Genomic DNA, 19086 nt, shown 5'->3' with positions numbered 1-19086 from the left:
CAGGGCGGAACGCGCTGCCAGGGCATTGGCTGAGGACGGCGCCAATACCACGTTCGCCGGGCAGGGCGGGACTAAGGGCGGTGCGCTCGGTGCACGCCCCGCCCCGCGTGCTTCGGGGGCGAGTCGGGTATCCGCCAGGTTGGGCCTGGCCTCTCAGTGGGACGCTGCCCGGTCCGCTAGTGGATTGTTGTTGCCCACCTCGCGCGAGCAAGAAGGTAGTGTCGTGTGGCTAACGGGTATTTATTCTTATTTCGTAAGCTCGAGAGCCTCCTCCCCTCCACTTATCCCGGTCGGGGCGGGAGCGCCGGCGGCCGCCGTGGGCGCCCCTCCCCCCCTCCCCTCGCGGGGCGGGAAGCGGACGAAGCCCGGCTCGCGGGCGCGCACACCTGGAGAGCGGTCTCCCAGCAGGTGTGGGCTGCTTATTGTCTGATTTGGACTTTCCTGACTAAATGGTGTTTAGGCCTTTGTTGCAGCCCATTCCTCAGATCCTTCTGGGTGCAGATCTTAAAGTTGTTGTTTGCCAGGAAGAAACTTTAACCCCTGACGGCCGTAACTCAGCCTGTCTAGAGTGTGAGTGAGTGAGGGTTTTATAATATTGTAGGTTGTGGCATCATGCAAGTGGCGGAATCAAACTTTTCGGTTAACCATGATTTTTACTGGTGTCATTCTGGGTCTGTCTACACGCTGAAGACAGTTATATGCTGAGGAAATGTGGGTACCAAGAATTGATCTTTTTCTTCTTTTTTTGGCCGCTCCCCGCGGGTTGCAGGGCGGCTTGTGGGGACCTTAGTTCCCTGGCCAGGGATTGAACCCGTGCCCTGGGCAAAAAAAGCTTGGAGTCCTAACCATTGGACTTCCAGGGAATTCCCCCAATAATTGATCTCATTCAAGAACGGGGAGGAAAAAACTAGATTATTTGGAATCATATTTGAAATTGAATTTCATAAGCTTGGCAGTACACAGTTTATTTTATTCATATTGCTGAAATAACTTATAATGGCTTTTCAAAATTGGTGTAAGAAAATGTTGACTGTATATACACATATATATGTGTACGTATATTGCATTTCTAATGGCCTTATAAAACCAATTAGGTTAGATTTATTACGTTTTTTTAAAAATAATTATTTCATTGTGTTCTTCCTAAAGTTTATCTATGAGTTCTCTGACCTTTACTTCTTTTTTAGGAACATTGTTAACCTTAACTGAATTTCCTGATCATCAGCACTCTTTCAGGAGTATTTGATTTACCTCAGCCTTAACTGAATTTCCTGATCATCAGCACTCTTTCAGGAGTATTTGATTTACCTCTCAGCAAATATAGAAGACTGATTCCTGGCATTCTTAGACATTCTTTGCTGTGAGTCGTAAGCCTGATATCAACCCTTCTGCTTTTCAAAAGATGCCATTTGGTGCACATATGGTGGAATGCTTGTTATGTTCCAGAGGTTGTGCTAGGGATATGAGATTAATATATCCTCAAAGAACTCTCAGCCAGGAGGAAGGGACAGAAATACAATACTTAGAATAATCTGATGAGTTTGGGGTTAGAAATAAGGAAAAGGTGCTCTGGGAGTACAGAGGAAGGACTGCCTAATCTGTTGGGGCAGGGGTTGGAGCTGGTAAGAAAGGCTTCCTCGAGGAGATGATACTTGAACTAAATCTAGAAGGATGGTGAGAAGTCATCAGTAGAGAAAGGGAACCTTATGAGCCAAGGAAGGAGTCACTGCCACCACATTAAGAGAGACAAGTTGCATAGTATGACTGGCCTAGTGTGCATTTGGAGAAGAGTGGGATGAGATTAGAAAGACAGGTCCAGTTGATAAGGAGTTTGGATTTAACCTAGTTAGTAGTTGGAAATCTTTATAAAATTTTAAGTAGGATAGCAACATGATTAAATGTAAATTATAGAAAGAATCCTGTAGGTGGTTGAGATTCCAGGCCAAGCTGTCAATTAGCTGGTTATTGCAATAGGTCAGGGGAGAATTGTTGAAGGGCTGAACAGAGGCAGTAGCCATAGGGATAGAGAGGAAAGAACTAGTTTGAGAAATATTTAGGTAGTAAGATAGGCAGGAGTGGGTGGCAGGATGTAGAGAGTGAGGAGAATTTCAAGGATGACTCAAGGTTTCTAATTTTGCTTTGTGAGACTGGATGAAAATAGCCTTTGGAGTCAAACATGACAAAATATGCAGGTGTGCATCTGTCACTTAATAGTTGTGTGATCTTGGAACAAGCAATCAAGCTTTTAAACCCTGTTTGTGATAGAGGAATGACACTATACATAAGCTTGTTAGGATTAACTGGAATAATTATATATATATATTTAAGTAACTTATGTTAGCTGTTATTTTTATTATCAAATAAATATAGCAAGAAAGACAGTTAATTAGAGAAAGATCTGATCTCTTTGGGACATGTTGAGTTTAGGGTGCCTTTCTGTCATCTAAATGATGCTATTTAGAAAGTAGTTGGAAATAAGGCCCTGGATTCTAGAAAAAAGCCTGGTTAGGAGATACAAGTGATGAAGGGGATGATATGGAGTCCAGTTAAAATAGAATACATAAAGGGAAGGAGTTAAGGCAATGGTGACTTGATGGGAAGGAGGTCACTTTTCCTAATGTTTTACCTTGGCATGAGGTAGGTGCCAATAAAATTATTTTTCGTGGCCACTTCATTAATAATTATGAAGTACTCACCTTGAGTGAAGTACTCTGATTACTCTGTGTTGCATCCAGAAATATATAATTCCGTGCATTCAGAGGTTGTATAGGTCAGGACAGGGGTGTGATAAGCAAGCCAAGTTCTTTCGGAATGGGAGGAAAGGGTCATTCCTGGCTGGGTGATCAGAAAGGACCATGTTACAAATGATATTGAAACCGGGTCTAGAACGATAGTATTGCATTAGGAGAAAGTGGAGGTGCAAATAGGGTGGGATTGCTGGCAGAGGAAGATTGAAGTTTTTGACTTGGTCACTAAGAACAGTGAGTTATTAAGAGAAATAGCAAAGTTAAGTGGGAGGTATGGAGCGTGGAACAAGAAGATGAGTTCTATTTTATAAACATTTTGAGGTAGCAGTGACACTGATTGTAAGAAATGCCTGTCTTGGGAAGAGAGAGATCACTGTTGGGATGTAGACTTAGATGTTATTCTATAACATCTAAGGTTATAGGGTTTTGGGTATATAAGAAGAGGGGAGAGGGATTAGGGAATGCCCATTTTTCTGGGAAGAGTGTGAAGAAAACACGAAGAGATCCAAGAGGCATTGATTGATGGTATAATCCTTGAGAATAGGCAGTATCATCAATGTCACATGCTTCAGGGATATCAAGGAATGTGAATCCTGAGAAAAGGATTTGATGATGTAAGAGCTCATTGGTGAACCTGAAGAAAACAAAATCCTAACAATGGTTGTGTAAGCTATTTTGCAAGGGTTTTAGAAGTGAGTTGGTGATAGGGAATTGGTGACGGTGAATACAGGTTACTTACTCAAGTTTGGCTTCATAAAGAAAGAAGATAATCATAGAGTTAATAAGGTTGAGGGAAGAATGTTTTGTTTTTGTTTTCAAGATCAAGAGGCCTGGAGGAGGGATGGGACTAGATAAAGAAACTAGGTGAAAGTGTTAGTTTAGAAGAAAGACATTGGTCTGAGACTGAGTGAAGAAGAACATGGGTAGAGGTGGAGACATTTTAAGAAACCAAAGGACACAGTATGGTGGAGGAGGTAAAGTGTGTGAAGATAGAGTTGATGCTGTGGTCTGCCTTGATCTCAGTAAACTAGAAGAGGGGGAAGATTGGGATGAAATTAGGGACTTGCTGGGGAGAAATAGAAGATTTTGGAAGAGAGATTTAGAGAATGAGACAAAGATGATGAGATTACTAAAGAGATAATTAATCTCTGCAGAAGGAGGGAAGGTTGAGGTGAGGCTAGGTTTATACGCCAAAGCTTCCTTGATAAGTGTTTTTCTTAGATCCCTGGGACTCTCAAACTAAGAAAGAAGACTTCTTAAACCCAAGCCTAACCTGATACCAAGCACTGGGTTAGCTCCTGTGGGGCTAGGGGTTAGAAGTGTGTTGGGGGGTGTGGTATTCATGTAGTAGTTTGGAGGAACTCAATTTAGTCCAGAGATCCTGGGATTTTTTAGCATGTATATGCCAAGCACTATAATAAGTTGTATACATTATCTTATTTACTTCTCACCACACCATATGATATCATCATTATCTCTATTTTAAGTTAGGTGATTGAGTTTTAGAGTTTAATTTCCTCAACATTATTATAGCTTTTAGTGTATAATAATAATTAGTGGCATATTTTTCCATTGTGCTAATCAGCTTTGCCTTGTACAAAGCAAAATATAGTTATGAATTGTGAACAGTTAACACCATTCAGAACTCAGTATACTGACTTCTTCCCAGAAATGCATCCCTCAAAATTTTATGTAATCATTGTAATGGCTATACTCCATTTCTTGCTCACTTATTCTTAAACTTTATGTGACTCTGCTTGTTTTACTTCTTAAGTTGCCTGAGAAAGAATCCTAAACAGAAGCCTTTTTATTTGGTTTGGTTTGTCTTTGGCATTGTTGTTTTGTTTGGATCTAGATTCCATAGGGTCAGATCATCATGTGAGCATGTAACTAGTCATGGTAAATTAAGGAAGTATCTAGGGCTCCTCCCCCTCCCCCCACCATTTTATCGTCAAGTAAAATCATGACTCTAGGGCTTCCCTGGTGGCGCAGTGGTTGAGAGTCCGCCTGCCGATGCAGGGGACACGGGTTCGTGCTCCGGTCCGGGAAGATCCCACGTGCCGCAGAGCGGCTGGGCCTGCACATCCGTAGCCTGTGCTCCGCAACGGGAGAGGCCACAACAGTGAGGGGCCCGCGAACAGCAAAAAAAAAAAAAAAAAAAAAAAAAAAAATCATGACTCTAGAGGAATTGCATGTTGTCAAGCTAGTATTTTTTATTTGCCTAAAATCTTTTCTGAGTTAGGCATTAAAGTAGTTGCAAACCCCACTCCCTGCAAATTTTACATACGTGATTTCTATATGAAATTTTTTTGTTTCTTTGTTTGAAAAGGTTTCAGACAAAGGGTTTCATGGCTAAAACCATTACTGGCAGAGAGATTTTGGATGTACAAGTTGGATCGGCATGTAAAGGACCTTGAATGCCAGCATATGGTTTGAGCTTTATCATAATTTGGCTTTGGGGAGCCACATGATTAGAAAGATGTTTTAAACCCAGTAGTGCATAGGATAGTAATCTGATATGATGTGTCTGGGTATGACTAGTTTAGATTAAGAGTAATTCTAGAGTCTAGATTTTCTAACTCTAAAAGAGCTCAATAATTGAAAGAGATATTATAATTCATCAAAATGTGTAGATGACTAATGATGTTCAAGTGCAACTGCCATTAAGGCACACGACTGACATTATCTGCCTAACAGTTGACAGCACCATCTGGTGATTCCCAGCCAGACACATCATACATTACACTTACCGCACAATTGTTCTTATCATTCTTCAGTTAGTAACGTAGTGTGATTTACCAACAAATTTCTCTGTGCCTTAGTCTTACACTATGGAGATGATAATGGCATCTATTTTAACGGGTATTCGTGAGAAGTAAATGATTTAATACTGTACGTGCTTAACGGTAGGTCCTGACACACAGTGAGGCTCAGGAAATATGCGTTGCCGTTATTGCTGCCGTTGTTGCTATCAGTTCTGTTAGGAATGCTTAACAAGTTTTATTTTTACAACTTATATTTTATTTTCTAGCTCCTCTGCTAAAAGCTAGAATGAAACAGCTGCCAGCAGCAACAGTTCGCCTCCTTTCAAGTTCTCAGATCATCACTTCAGTGGTCAGTGTCGTAAAAGAGCTCATTGAAAACTCCTTGGATGCTGGCGCCACGAGCATAGACGTTAAACTGGTGAGTGTCCCTGAGATGCCGCCCAGTACCTTTAAAGCAGAAGAGGGTTGGACAGATGTTTTCTCCTTACAATTATTACCTTTCTTTTCTTTATATAACAGTAAATTATTCTTAGGACATTGAGCCCTTTGTCTTGTTTAAGAGTAAATTCTTAAAAATAAGTTTTTTTTTTTTTTGCGGTATGCGGGCCTCTCACTGCTGTGGCCTCTCCCGTTGCGGAGCACAGGCTCCGGACGCGCAGGCTCAGCGGCCATGGCTCACGGGCCCAGCCGCTCCGCGGCATGTGGGATCTTCCCAGACGGGGGCACGAACCCACGTCCCCTGCATCGGCAGGCGGACTCTCAACCACTGCGCCACTAGGGAAGCCCAAAAATAAGTTTTAATTTAGCTCAATGTTACAGTAACATTAAAGGAAATTATAAAGGAAAGCTTATTCTGAAGGACTCTGTCACATAAAACATGAATTTAGTTTGTCCGTATTTTCTAATACTTATCCTTGGTTATTTGTGTTTACTTGTTTTATATATTCTTATTTGCATTTTGTTTTTTCTACCTAATCTTATTTTAGAACTGTGTCCCTTGTTGCTTCATAGTTTTCACATTTTTAAATTTAAGTGCTACATATTAAATCATTTGAGTTAGTAATGACTTATGACTCTTATTATGATTTATTACAATTAGTCTTCAGGTCTACCTGCCCTGTTATAAGTTACTAGCTCATGGAGGTAAGGTCTATATTTTTTTGTGTCCTCTATACCTGTCCAGTATCTGGTACATAAATGGTAAATAAATTTGAGTGAATGCAAGAATACATTTTTTGTAATCTCCTAATTATCAGATATTCATATTATTTCTGGTATTATGGCATTATAAAGACTACTGATACGAATATCTTTGTAGGAAAGAGACCTTCCCTTTTCATATACATAAGCATATATTATATATATGTTACCCATTTGCTCCTTGTAAAAACTCTATGAATTAGCTACTGCTATACTCATTTATAAATAATTGAGGTTCTGAGAACTTTCCCAAAGTCATGTAAGTAGTAAGTACTGGAGCTGAGATTGCTATCCAGGTCTTTATGGCTCTAAAACTCATTCAGGATCTTTCCTCTATGCCAGTGGTTTTCATAACATTTGGGTGCATCAGTAATTTTAGGGAGTCTGTTAAAACAGTTATTGGGCCGCAGAATTTCAGATTCTAGGTAGGGTCCCAACTTTGTGTTTCTAACAAGTTTCTGGTTGATGCTGAGAACCGCTGTTCTATAGTGTATCAAACCGCTACTTTGGTTTTAAATAATATAGTAAAAGCTTTATAAACATGAAAAAATTAAATTAAACCGAAAGAAAGACATTTTCTTTTTCTTAGACATTTTATGTAGTCAGTTCAGTCTGATTAGAATACAGTTGATAATACTTAAATAGGATTATATAATTATATCTGACAAATTTAACTTAAGAATCTTAGGCAGGCAAACATATGTCTTGTTCTCAAAGTTCTTGGAAGAAAAACATAGTTTTTAGAAATCGTTTTACAGAGCCAACAGAAGTCCTCTTTAAAAAGTAAATTAAAGTACACATTTTTATCCTGCTGCATTATTTAAGTCTCTTGACATTTGCCAGTTCCTACTTTGTAGAATTTTAGAATAAACAAGTCTGTTGCTTTACATAATAAGATCTGTTTTATTATAGTTTCATACAGTAATAACTGTTCTGACTAGGAATGTTTTTGTAATTAGTAAATTAAACATGTAGATATTATTTTAAACATTTAAACAGATCTTTGTGTTATTTTACTCAGGTGCCTGGAGTTCTTATTTATATTGAAAGATTTGCATTTCTATAGTTAATTATTTTTCTATAAAATGAAGCAGACAACCTATTCCCAGAAAGATAATTTTTAGATCGAGGGAGAGATAAGAAACTAGATCTTAGGTGTCTCCCCCCAACACCTTTTATTTCTAATTTATCTAAAAAGTAATGACACAGTATTATATAATTCTAGGTTATTAAAAAGTATTATTTTTAAATAGCAGAGTCATAATTGTAGGAAGATTTTTTTCCCCTTTATAACATGCATTTAAGGCCATACACATAAACTTTGTGAAGTAAAGCTTACGATAGAAGCTTGCTACCAAATTTAGAATATGGTATTCATAGAAAGTGTGATCACTCTAGGAATTTAGGCTTTGTATTTGTTATGTATGCTTATTTTTAGGATTAAATTACCAATATTAAGCTATGATTTGTTTTTTTCCCTCCATTTTCAAATTAAAAACTCTCTGAGATTGCCAGTTAGCTATATTTTCTCATCAGTCTGTTAGGTGACTATTTGCAGAAAGAAAATTAGAAAGCTATAATGTAGCAGATTTTTATTTATTTATGAAAGCAATAAGTAGTTCAGGGACAAAGTATTAAAAATCAGATTGAATAATGATGATTGCTAGACTCTTGGTGGGTAGAACCAGCTGGTGTTTTTTTGTGTGTTTTTTTTGTTTTTTTTTCTGCGGTACACGGGCCTGTCACTGCTGTGGCCTCTCCCGTTGCGGAGGCTCCAGACGCGCAGGCTCAGCAGCCATGGCTCACGGGCCCAGCCGCTCCGCGGCATGTGGGATTCTCCCAGACCGGGGCACGAACCCGTGTTCCCCGCGTCGGCAGGCGGACTCTCAACCACTGCGCCACCAGGGAAGCCCCCAGCTGGTGTTTTTGATGGTGATGGTATTCTATTTTATTTGAGAGATTATATATACAAAGGTGTATATAACTTAGAAGAGTATTTCTGGGCAAGTTTAAACATAAATTTAAACATAAATACCTATCATACTGAAACAATTCTAGGGAACCCTGAAGATCATACTGATCTCCTTATTTTACAGTTGAATGTGAGTCCAAGGAAAACAAGGGACTTGCCCATAGTACCATAGCTAGGAATTGGTAGAGTTCAGAATTTAAACTCTTACTTTTTTAATGTTAAGTTTCCATAAAAGATAGATAAATGACAAAACCATTTCACTTGTGTTACATTCTGTTTGTAAATGTGATAGTAGTTTAATGTCCTTATATACTAAAAGTACTGTTTAACTTTCATAGGAGAACTATGGATTTGATAAGATTGAGGTGCGAGACAATGGTGAGGGTATCAAGGCTAATGATGCACCTGTGATGGCAATGAAGTACTATACCTCAAAAATAAGTGGTCATGAAGATCTTGAAAATTTGACAACTTACGGTTTTCGTGGAGAAGCCTTGGGGTCCATTTGTTGTGTAGCTGAGGTGAGGTAATTTGTATTGACTATTTTAGTGGTTTCATAATAACACAATATTAGAATTAAGAGACAACTCACCCAGAATTTGGCAAAGAGTTTTTTTTTTATTGTGTAAAATATACATAAAATTTACTATTTTAGTCATTTTAAGTGTACAATTCAGTGGTTTTAAATACATTGACATTGTTGTGTAGGCATCACCACCATCCATCTCCGGAACTTTTTCATCATCCCAAACTGAAACTATGCCCATTAAACAATAAACCTCTATTCTCCTTTCCCCCGTCCACTGGTAACTGGTAAGTACTCTACTTTCTGTCTCTATGAATTTGACTGTTCTAGGTATGTCTTATAATTGAAATCATACACTATTTGTCATTTTGTGTCTGGCCTATTTCAGCGTAATGTTTTTAAGATTCATACATGTTGTAACATGTATTAGAATTTCATTCTTCTTAAGGCTGAATGATACTCTGTTGTATCCATTCATCTGTCAATGGACATTTGGGTTGTTTCCACTATTTGGCTCTTGTGAATAATGCTGCTATGAATATTGGTGTACAGATGTCTGTTTGAGTCCTTGCTTTCACTTTTTTGGGTATATACCCAGAAGTGGAATCGCTGAATCAAATGGTCCAGTAGTCCCCCCTTATCCATGGTTTTGCTTTCCATGGTTTCAGTTACCACAGTCAACCACTGTCGGAAAATATTAAGTGGAAAAATTCCACAAATAACTCATAAATTTTACATTGTGCACCATTCTGAGTAGCATGATGAAATTTTGTGCAGTTCTGCTCTGTCCTGCCTGGGACGTGTATCATCCCTTTGTTTTGCATATCCACGATTTATACACTACCAGCCTGTTAGTCACTTTCTAGCCATCTGGTTATCAGATCTGTCAAGGTATCATAGTGCTTGTGTTCAAAGGAACCTTTATTTTACTTAATAATGGCCCCAAAGTGCAAGAGCAGTGATGCCAGCAATTCAGGTATTCTCTTACTGTGCCTAATTTGTAAATTAAACTTTGTCTTAGGTATGTATACATAGGGAAAAAACATAGTATATATAGGGTTTGATACTATCTGCAGTTTCAGGCATCCATTGGGGGTCTTGAAACATGTCTCCTGCAGATAAAGGGGGACTACTATAATTCTGTTTAATTTTTTGAGGAATGGCAAAGAGTGTTTTTCAGTGGTAACATTTATAAGAGGAAAAAATGGTTTAGTGATCCACTGACTTGGAAAAGTATTAAAATTAAACAGGTATCTTAACTATAAGCACTTCTCAGAGTCTTTACTGCACTAAAGTGCATTGTGAATCTCTGAGGTTGGTGGTTTATAGTACAGACATTTCCTGCTCTTACTTGACTATGAAACTCTTTTATTGAGACACATATCACTGTTATTCTGTTGTGCTGTGGAATGCACTCTGGAAATACTACTCTAGTCAATACAGATAACTAGATTGTGCTCTAGAGATGTGCATTGACTTGAGCTAAACCCTAGCTAGAACTTTGCTCTCCTGACTGCTAGATGTTTTCAATTTCTATGAACCCTTAAGTTCAGTGCCTGACCCACTCCATTGCGTAGTACCAATTATACGTCACTGCCTCTGCCCTAAGTTACATAACTAGTTTGTGGCAAAGCCCATCTAGAACCTTGATCTCTTAATTTCCATGTATCTCAGTTATGTTTGATCACTAGTTTCTTTGTGCTGTACTGTTATTCTGTGTGTGTTAGGCTCTGTTTTATAGTGTGATAGTATCTGTGTGCCAGTGAGTGACATGGTAATTGTGAGGGTCTCTTTATCTACCTAAGTTTGCCCAGTGGCTGTGTATCCTTTCTTTTGTGCTTAGGCTGGCAGACCTTGTTTGGGTGAGCATGCACAGGTACAGTAAAATGATAGGACTTTATACTTACTGTCCCAGAAAAGTGGCAAGGACATGAGATATTGTTGCTATTTCTTTATCTATTTAGTAGCCTAGTCTCCCCAGCAATGATATATTCTTCAGGCTTATTTTGGTTTTCCCTTGGCCCTTCTGCCTTTAGAATGCTGGCAAAGTGTAGATTTTCTGTTTTCTGTGGAAAGGGTCCCAGCTAGGTATTCACTTACTCTTTGACTTCGGGGCTCTGTAAGCTGATGCCTATATGTAAGAAAGAAAAAGTGTGGGTTGGGGAAGAGGTAGAGTGGGAGGTTTTGCTGTTCTGGCACAGAGGACTAAGGGCCCTTGCTTGTTAGAATCCAGATGTTCAGACATCACTAAAGAAGGAAAGACCTTGTCATTCGTTAAGTGCATTCTGCTTAAAGTCTCTACGCAAATTCCAGCACACCGTGTGCTTTCTCGATCTTTCTCAGCTCTTGCTTTATCTAGAGTTCACTGAGTCTCCAGATAGATTTTAGGGAAGAGCAGCTAGAGGGTACAACTGGCCATTGCCCATTTTTATCCCCAGAGGCTGTGTATGGGAACCTATAGCCCTAGAATCTTGTACAAAGAGTCTGTTTTTAAGATGGGTGGGGTTTGTACCAAGGAAGCTTTGAAGCTCCCAGTGCTAGTACTGTTGTTGGAGTTCTCAGTGGCTAGTTTAGAAATCATATAATTTGTTTGAGAGTAAAAGTATTCGCTTTTTTAGCTGTCGTCCAAATTTGGCAGATAGTTCTAGTTGTTCAGCCTTATGTTGGCAAGTATTGTTGAATAATATATTGTCCAGCGTTTCTGTATTTCCTCTAAGATTATATATGATAACCTTTCAGAACTGAAGTTGGTCATTATCAACTTTGTCTGCTAGGTGGCAGTACTATACTTAGTCTTTTAAAATGCATTGTACCTCAGCCATGATTTCTCCAAATTGTCACTGTAGTTCTGATTTTAGATGGCAGTTTTGCAAGTCCTTATCCTGTGATACTCTCTATCTTGTTTTTTTATTTGATTACTTAAGCCCACTTGATATCCAGGTTTATCATTTTGCCTTGTTTTATTTTTGAAGCATTTGAATGCCTTAAGTATAAATATTTAAAATAATTTTGTTCATCAAAATCACAAAAGGAATAAAAAAATTGTCAAAGTATCACAATAATAGAAAACTATAAGCTTTAAAAAATTATGTTCAGTTTACATATTGCAATGTCAAGTGTTTGTCTTAGAAAATATTCCAGTATTTTGTGGACTCTCTTTTCTTGTAAGTCTTTGGGAAAATCACGCATAGATAAGTGTGTGTGTGTGTGTGTGTGTGTGTGTGTGTGTGTGTGTGTGTGTGAGTATTTATGTATGTATACTTCAGATCAAGATTTAGACCATTATCAGCATCCCTGAAGTTTTCTGTCATGTCCCCTCCCATTTAGTACACCTCAAAGGTAATGGCTATTCTGATCCCTATCAACATAGATTAGTCATACCTGTACTTGATCTGAATGGAATCTTACAGTAAGTACTATTTTGTCACAGATTTTTTGATGATTTAAGTTTGATTGTTTCTTATACAGGGAACTCTTGTATTAGTAGTGGACCCTTACCCACCTCATACAGGTCAACCTGCATCCAATGACTAGTTGATGCGGGGTTGTAAAGGCCTTATTCCAATTCAGAAGCAGCTCTGCCATGCTGTTTCTGCTCCAGAGTGCCCCCCTGGGGTCTGCCAAGGCCTTGTGACTATGGCACAGCCTCACTTCTCTTTCTGCCTTGCCCCCACAAGTGATCATCTCTGGAGCACTCCCCAGTGCTGGTCTCCATCTCAGTCTTTTATGGTTTAGTCTCCTTATATTACTGATAAGGAAACGAGGTCTTGTGAAGCCAAATGCCAGGTTTTCTCACCCCAACTTCAAAACACAGTCTAATAATAAGTCGGCTAATATTTCAGTATCTACTGTATGCACGGTTCTGTGCTAAGTAGTTTACTTTAGAGGAACTGTGCACAGTGAAGTAAATGGTATATGAAAATTGTGACCTGTTTAGAGACACATAATGTATCCATGGCAAAGCCAAAAATTCATTTACATTTTCATGCCTCTCAGTAATGAGTTTTCCACAGTAGGTCATGCTGCTTTCTTACTAGCATGGTTATAAAGGTATTTATAAGTTTAAAAATACCTCATACTAAAATAATAAATATACTCAGTCCCACAGTGCTCAATAGAGTGGTTATCAAGGGGTAGTCAAGTTGAAAATTATATGAGAGGGTTCTGAATAGTATTTCAGAAACACAGAAAGTAATACCTGGTTGTTAAGGTCAATTACATTTAAAAATTAAAAATTGTTATTCAGCAAGGCAAATTAATGAGTGCTTTTTTGGGGAAAAAATTCACTTTTTAAACAATATTCTTTACCATTCAAAAAGAATTGAAGTTTCAGGTATAGAAGTTGCATGTTTATTTTAAAGGCTCCAACTTACTTTGAAAATCTTTGGATAGAGATTGCAGTTACATAATAAAAATTAGTGATTTGGTCATTTTATCTGCCAAACTAACTGATGTAGATAATTTTAAAGTCATACAGATGTAAATCATCTCAGACTCGGTAGATTGATAATATGCAATTGGGATATAGTTTTGTCACACTGTTAAACAGCCATCACCCAAAACTGTTGAAATTATTTTTTGTTAGATTATTTTAAAGATGTTAATAATTTTAGTTATAAAAAGAAGAAATTAAGTAGACTTTCAGCAAAATTGGCTGAAGAAATTTAAAATACATCTAATTCTGTTTTTTTATTTATGCATTTTAAAAGAATGGGCAGTTCTCCTAATTTGTCAATTGTAAAATGACTTCCAATCTTAAACAGTCCAAAAGAGTAAAAAAAAAAAAAAATTATATCTACAGAGTGATCTATTGGTATTTAAAACTGGAATTAACTGCTTCCATAATCTGTGATAAAGGTGTCAGTGACTGAAACAAATTGATATGGCTTTTAAAAAATCGTATCATCAAGCATAACTTCTCTTGAAATTTATTGTTGTTTGTGGAGCAATAATTTTGGGATATTTGTCAGTCTTCAGTGTTAAATTCCTGATACTAATTACTAAGCATATTGACTAGGATGAGCTAGAGATAGTGAAAATCCTGTTTTGACCTGTTCATAAAATTTTTTAAGAAGACTCTTTGTATATATTCTTCCTGTTACATAATAAAACACACAATAAAAGATTTTATTTCCTTTTAGGCTGATATTTTGTACACATTATGTTAAAAATGATCTTTTTTTCTCCAAGGAAATGTATGAGAAACTCGTAAGTTTTTTGAAATAGATTTTAAATAGAGGCTAAATTACATCTTAGTTTTCAGAGGAATACAGAACAGTTTTGATTTGTTTTGTTTTCTTCAAATTAGAACACACTCGGGATGAAGATTCAGAAGCCTAATTATCATCTCCAAGAGTTTAAATAAGAGAGTTGGCCAAAGGCATAAAACAGGTTGACTTTTCTGAGAGCCAATTTTTTTTTTAATCTATAAAGTGCAGATAATGATTTGAGAGTTAAATGAAATCATATGTATTAAAGTATCTAGAATATGGTCACGTGCCATGAAGATGAAAGTTATGTTTATTCTGGACTTGAATGTGAAACGTAGCATGCGTCTGTATCATGTAAGGTGATGGCGTCATCAGGCTTGCTCATTCTCTTGTTGGTAAGCAGTATTTCACCTTAACTTTCAAAGTTTATGCAGACTCCTCAACATTTTCAGGAAATCCTTCTAAAATTTAACCACCATTCCTAGGTAAATTCCTTCTCATTCTCACCAGTGGTCTTTATTCTGTAGCTTAAGTTCACTTTTTTCTCTTGTTTTTCCCTGGGAAGAATTAGAAGAGTTGCCAGCCATCCTCTTGCATAAAACTCATGTTTATTGATTCATTCATCCAAATTTTTTAAAGTGGTTATAATGTGCTGTGTGTTATTTTGATCTATCAAGTTCATTATACATTTTGTGATGAGATGATAAGGGATGTATAGATTTGTTTTTGTTTTATGTTACATTAAACCTCCATGGCTTAAGGGGGGCAGAATGAGAAGCTAAGTCATTCTGTTTTGAAGATGGGAGCTGGAGTGCCCTTATTTGTGGTTCCACATAGCTGTAAAAGAGTAGTAGAGGGAAGCCTCTAGCTTCATTCTGCTGTTTCCTGCTTCCTGTTCCACAGTGTAGGATACCTCCTGTGTCCTTTAGAGCCATTGTGGTAGGGCTTTAATTAGAATAGGCACAGGATCTTTGAAACACTTGGTATATCCTGCTTCCTAAATAAATGCAGCCTTCTCACAAATAATAAAACTCTGCTGAAAGGAGAAAAGCCAGGGCCAAGATCTCCCTGTTGCTAGTCTCCCTCAGTGGACTATCTGGAGGAAGGCTCTGAAATCATAGTATGCAGTTATGCACAGGCAGGTAGGCATACTGACACAGAGAAAGAAAAAGACATTTCAGTGATCCATGCACAGTCCATATTTTAGCTGAATCATGAGGACCATTTACCTTAGTTTTCAGATTTGTGTTTTTGTGCCAAAGTGTTTGTCCAAAAGTCAGCAAAAACAAAACAAAAAAACCCACAAAACTTTAATATGATTATCTTCAATGAATTTTTGTCAAGAGAGGATTTTTTTTTCTCATGAATTGCTAGGATACATCCTAAGCTTTTCAATTTACTTTCTAAAACATTGAGAAAAATTGTGCTTATCTAAAACTTAAATGCTTTTATGTAATTTTAACTTTGTAATAGTACTATAATTTCTTGAAACTCAGTAACTGGACCAGACAGTCAGTTTGTAATAACTGATAACTAATATAACTTCTAAGGACTTCTAAAACTTCTTTTAAAATAAATCTCTTATTTTAAAATTATTTAAAATAAATTTATTTATTTATTTTCTTGACACCACTAGATTCATTCACTGCCACAATTCCTCAATGTCTCTAGCAGGAAGCACCAGTAATAATTTGTAATATTGGAGATGCTCCTGATGGTGGAGTTGCTACAGATTCGAGTGTGTTAGCTGCTTCACAGCTAACACATTCTGAACCTGTGCCTCGTCCAAAAAAAGGTTTTCTGCCCAGGACACAGGATCATATGATGAAATGAACTCTTGAAATACAATTCTTTCCTTTGAGGAACACACTGTGTTTCATGACTTTGTGAAACGCGCTTAGGCGTGTTATCCTTCACTGTCTTTTGAAGTGAATTGCAAAGGATTTCCTATGTAAATAAATTTCATAGTACCCTAAACATTCTATTGGAAAACAATATTGTGTTCTCTTTTTTTTTTTTACCATAACATAAATGTTACATTATGACCACTAAGGTCCTATTTTGTTTTTTAGCACTTCAGTTTATTCATCTTGGCTGGAGTATATTTATTATTCACTAATGTGTTTAAAGGACGAACACGTTAATATCTGTAAAATGCTCTTAAGTAGTTAACACAAAAACCCATGTAACCGTATAAAGGATTAGCATCATCTTCATCTTATCATCACTGTCCTCTTAAAATGATAGTGTAATCATTTATTCAGGACCATCTAGCAAGCCACTGGCAGGGTTAGTACTAGAACTCAGAGTTTCAGGGCTGCCTTTGCTCAGTGACACCAGCTTTAGGTCAGGTGGCTAGCTCTTTGGAGAATAGAAATAGAATTCAGTTGACCTTGGCATTTTGGAGAAGTGGTTGGTTAAATGTAGAATTGTTTTTAAAGGGACAATCATAGAGTAAATTAGAAACAGGAAAGAAAATCTCTAGCAATTTCTGTCTTCTTTGTTTTAAACAAACTTTACTAGAGGAAATCACTGTTGGACACAATAGAGTTGGGATGTAGGTGGGAAGATTGAGATTGGTTATCAGGAAAACTTCTAAAATACAACTTTTGAACCATGGAATATATTTTTAGAAGAAGTAGAATAATCACTTAAGAGTATACAGAGGCTCACAACTTTGTTTCAGGTACAACTCTTTGAGGGAACAGTTTTGACAGAAATAGCAGCCTGCAGCAATGAGCCTCTAATAAGGATTTTATGGACGTCACCCTTAGACAGAACCTAATAGACTCTACTAGGACTGTAAGCTAGAGAAACCAGATTTATTTTGTGGTGACTCTGGTTTTCCCTTCATGGTACTGACATGTTCCACAGAGCCATCCGGCCTACCAGAAATCAGGGCATGGTTAGGACTTGGTGACAGAACCATCACATGTAGACCCAACTGGACCTGGATGAGTTCCAACAGTGGAGCTGTAGATTTGTGGCTTCTTTCTAAATTATATAGATTTATTTTAAGATAGCTTTGCTGAGTTCACGGATGGCTGAGAAAGATTGCTCCCAGTTTTGGATCGATCAACATTACTCACTAGAAATGTGAGGAGGCTACCCTTTTCTGAATCCACCCTGCTTTTTTTTTTGCCAGCATTCCCACTCCCTACCTATGGTATTTTCTGGTAATGGAATGTTTTACTACTGTTATAGCATGTACACTTCTAGTAATCTCACCAAGTAGGTAAATAGAAAGCTGAGGGTGAGGATGGCTCAGAAGAGTTCAGACATTCTCAAAATTTATATTTCTATGACTGTAACATCTTAGGAAATATTTTCATGCTGAATGGAATCCTTTCTTACATGTTTTAATGCTAGTTTTTTTAATTAATAAAAATTTTACATTTAAAACAATGAGTTCAAAGCTTGGGTTTAAGAAAAAACTGCCCATAAATATACATATATGTATAATTTATTTATTTTTATTCTTTTGAATCATTAACTTGAAATAGAGAAGCGCAGTTTTATCAGAATATAAAGGAAGGAGGGAATGATCACTTTACAAAAGGATTTTTCACTTTGCCAACAAATTTATGGGACTTGTCTGTTAAAAAGCAAGCTTCCCTAATGCAATTGATTTGATTTTACAGATGTAAGTCATTTAATACATACAATACAAATAGCCATTTCAAGTATACTGATTTGTGTGTGTTGTAATTAAAGTAAAATATTTGAAATAAAAATTGGTAATTTGCAACATAGAAAATGTAAGCTAGCCTATTGCTTATTAGTGTAACTCTAAGGAATATTTCAAGAGAAATGGCTGTAAGACCTTATTAAGTAGAACTTATATCAATCAAGGAAATATGTAATTATTATTTTAAGTCTAATTTTATAATAAGCCCACTGCAATAACTAAAATCATAATTTTATTCGAGTTTTTCTTATTCCAGGTTTTAATTACAACAAGGACAGCTGCTGATAATTTTAGCACCCAGTATGTTTTAGATGGCAGTGGCCACATAATTTCTCAAAAACCATCACATCTTGGTCAAGGTAAGAGAGAAGCTTTGTAGCATTCTTTGCCTTTTCTGTTTTAATTGTTTGTTTTAAAAAAATTGTTTACTCCTTAAATTCAAATGTATTGCTTTGGGTTTGTTTCTGATAAAGCCTGGTTAACTTCCAAGTGAACGTTCAGCCTTACTTTACCTGCTGATCTTTTAAATACTTAGAGTTGTCCTCAAGAGGAACCGTGTGAAAGACTTTGAGCAACAATATGGATTAGTTATTCTGTAAAACTCGTAAGAGCAGTTGTTTTACTGTTGCTGGATCACTAGTGTCTTCTTTTTATATGAAGGATAATATTTTCTTTAAATGCCTAAAACATTATTGATTTAGTAATCATGTTAATAAACCATCCTATCAAGATATTATGATTAAATAATTAATTTAAAATATACCTGTTTATGGAAAACTTCAAACATATGTACAAGTAGATAGAATAGAGCAGTGGTCCCCAACGTTTTTGGCACCAGGGTTTTGTGGAAGACAGTTTTTTTACAGATCGGGGTGGGGGTGGGGGTGAACGTGAGAGATGGGGAGCGGCAGATGACACTTCGCTCGCTCACCCGCCACTCACTTCCTGCTGTGCGGCCTGGTTCCTCATAGGCCGTGG

The 19086-nt window shown here is 37.2% G+C and overlaps 1 protein-coding gene across 3 annotated transcripts in view; it reads left to right on the top strand.

The window, feature by feature from the left end:
* Window positions 1-83: 83 nt before the first annotated feature.
* Window positions 84-19086, top strand: part of PMS1 (PMS1 homolog 1, mismatch repair system component) — a 98334-nt gene continuing 79331 nt past the window's right edge. For 2 of the 3 annotated variants that reach the window (XR_014294802.1, XM_082629796.1), the window contains exons 1-5: window positions 144-215; window positions 1188-1360; window positions 5779-5930; window positions 9023-9205; window positions 18365-18467. Coding sequence is in view for 2 of the 3 variants with exons in the window: in XM_082629796.1 (XP_082485922.1) it covers window positions 5799-5930; window positions 9023-9205; window positions 18365-18467 (418 nt within the window). In the remaining variant the exon portion in view is untranslated. Of the gene's footprint in view, window positions 216-1187; window positions 1361-5778; window positions 5931-9022; window positions 9206-18364; window positions 18468-19086 lie in introns of all 3 variants that reach the window. The other variant, XM_082629797.1, reaches the window with a different exon arrangement.

Source organism: Mesoplodon mirus (assembly GCF_964341445.2).
Source record: "Mesoplodon mirus genome assembly, chromosome: 8".
Lineage (NCBI taxonomy): Eukaryota > Metazoa > Chordata > Mammalia > Artiodactyla > Ziphiidae > Mesoplodon > Mesoplodon mirus.
The sequence above is the reverse complement of the archived record's forward strand: the minus strand, read 5'-3'. Positions and strand labels throughout refer to the sequence as shown.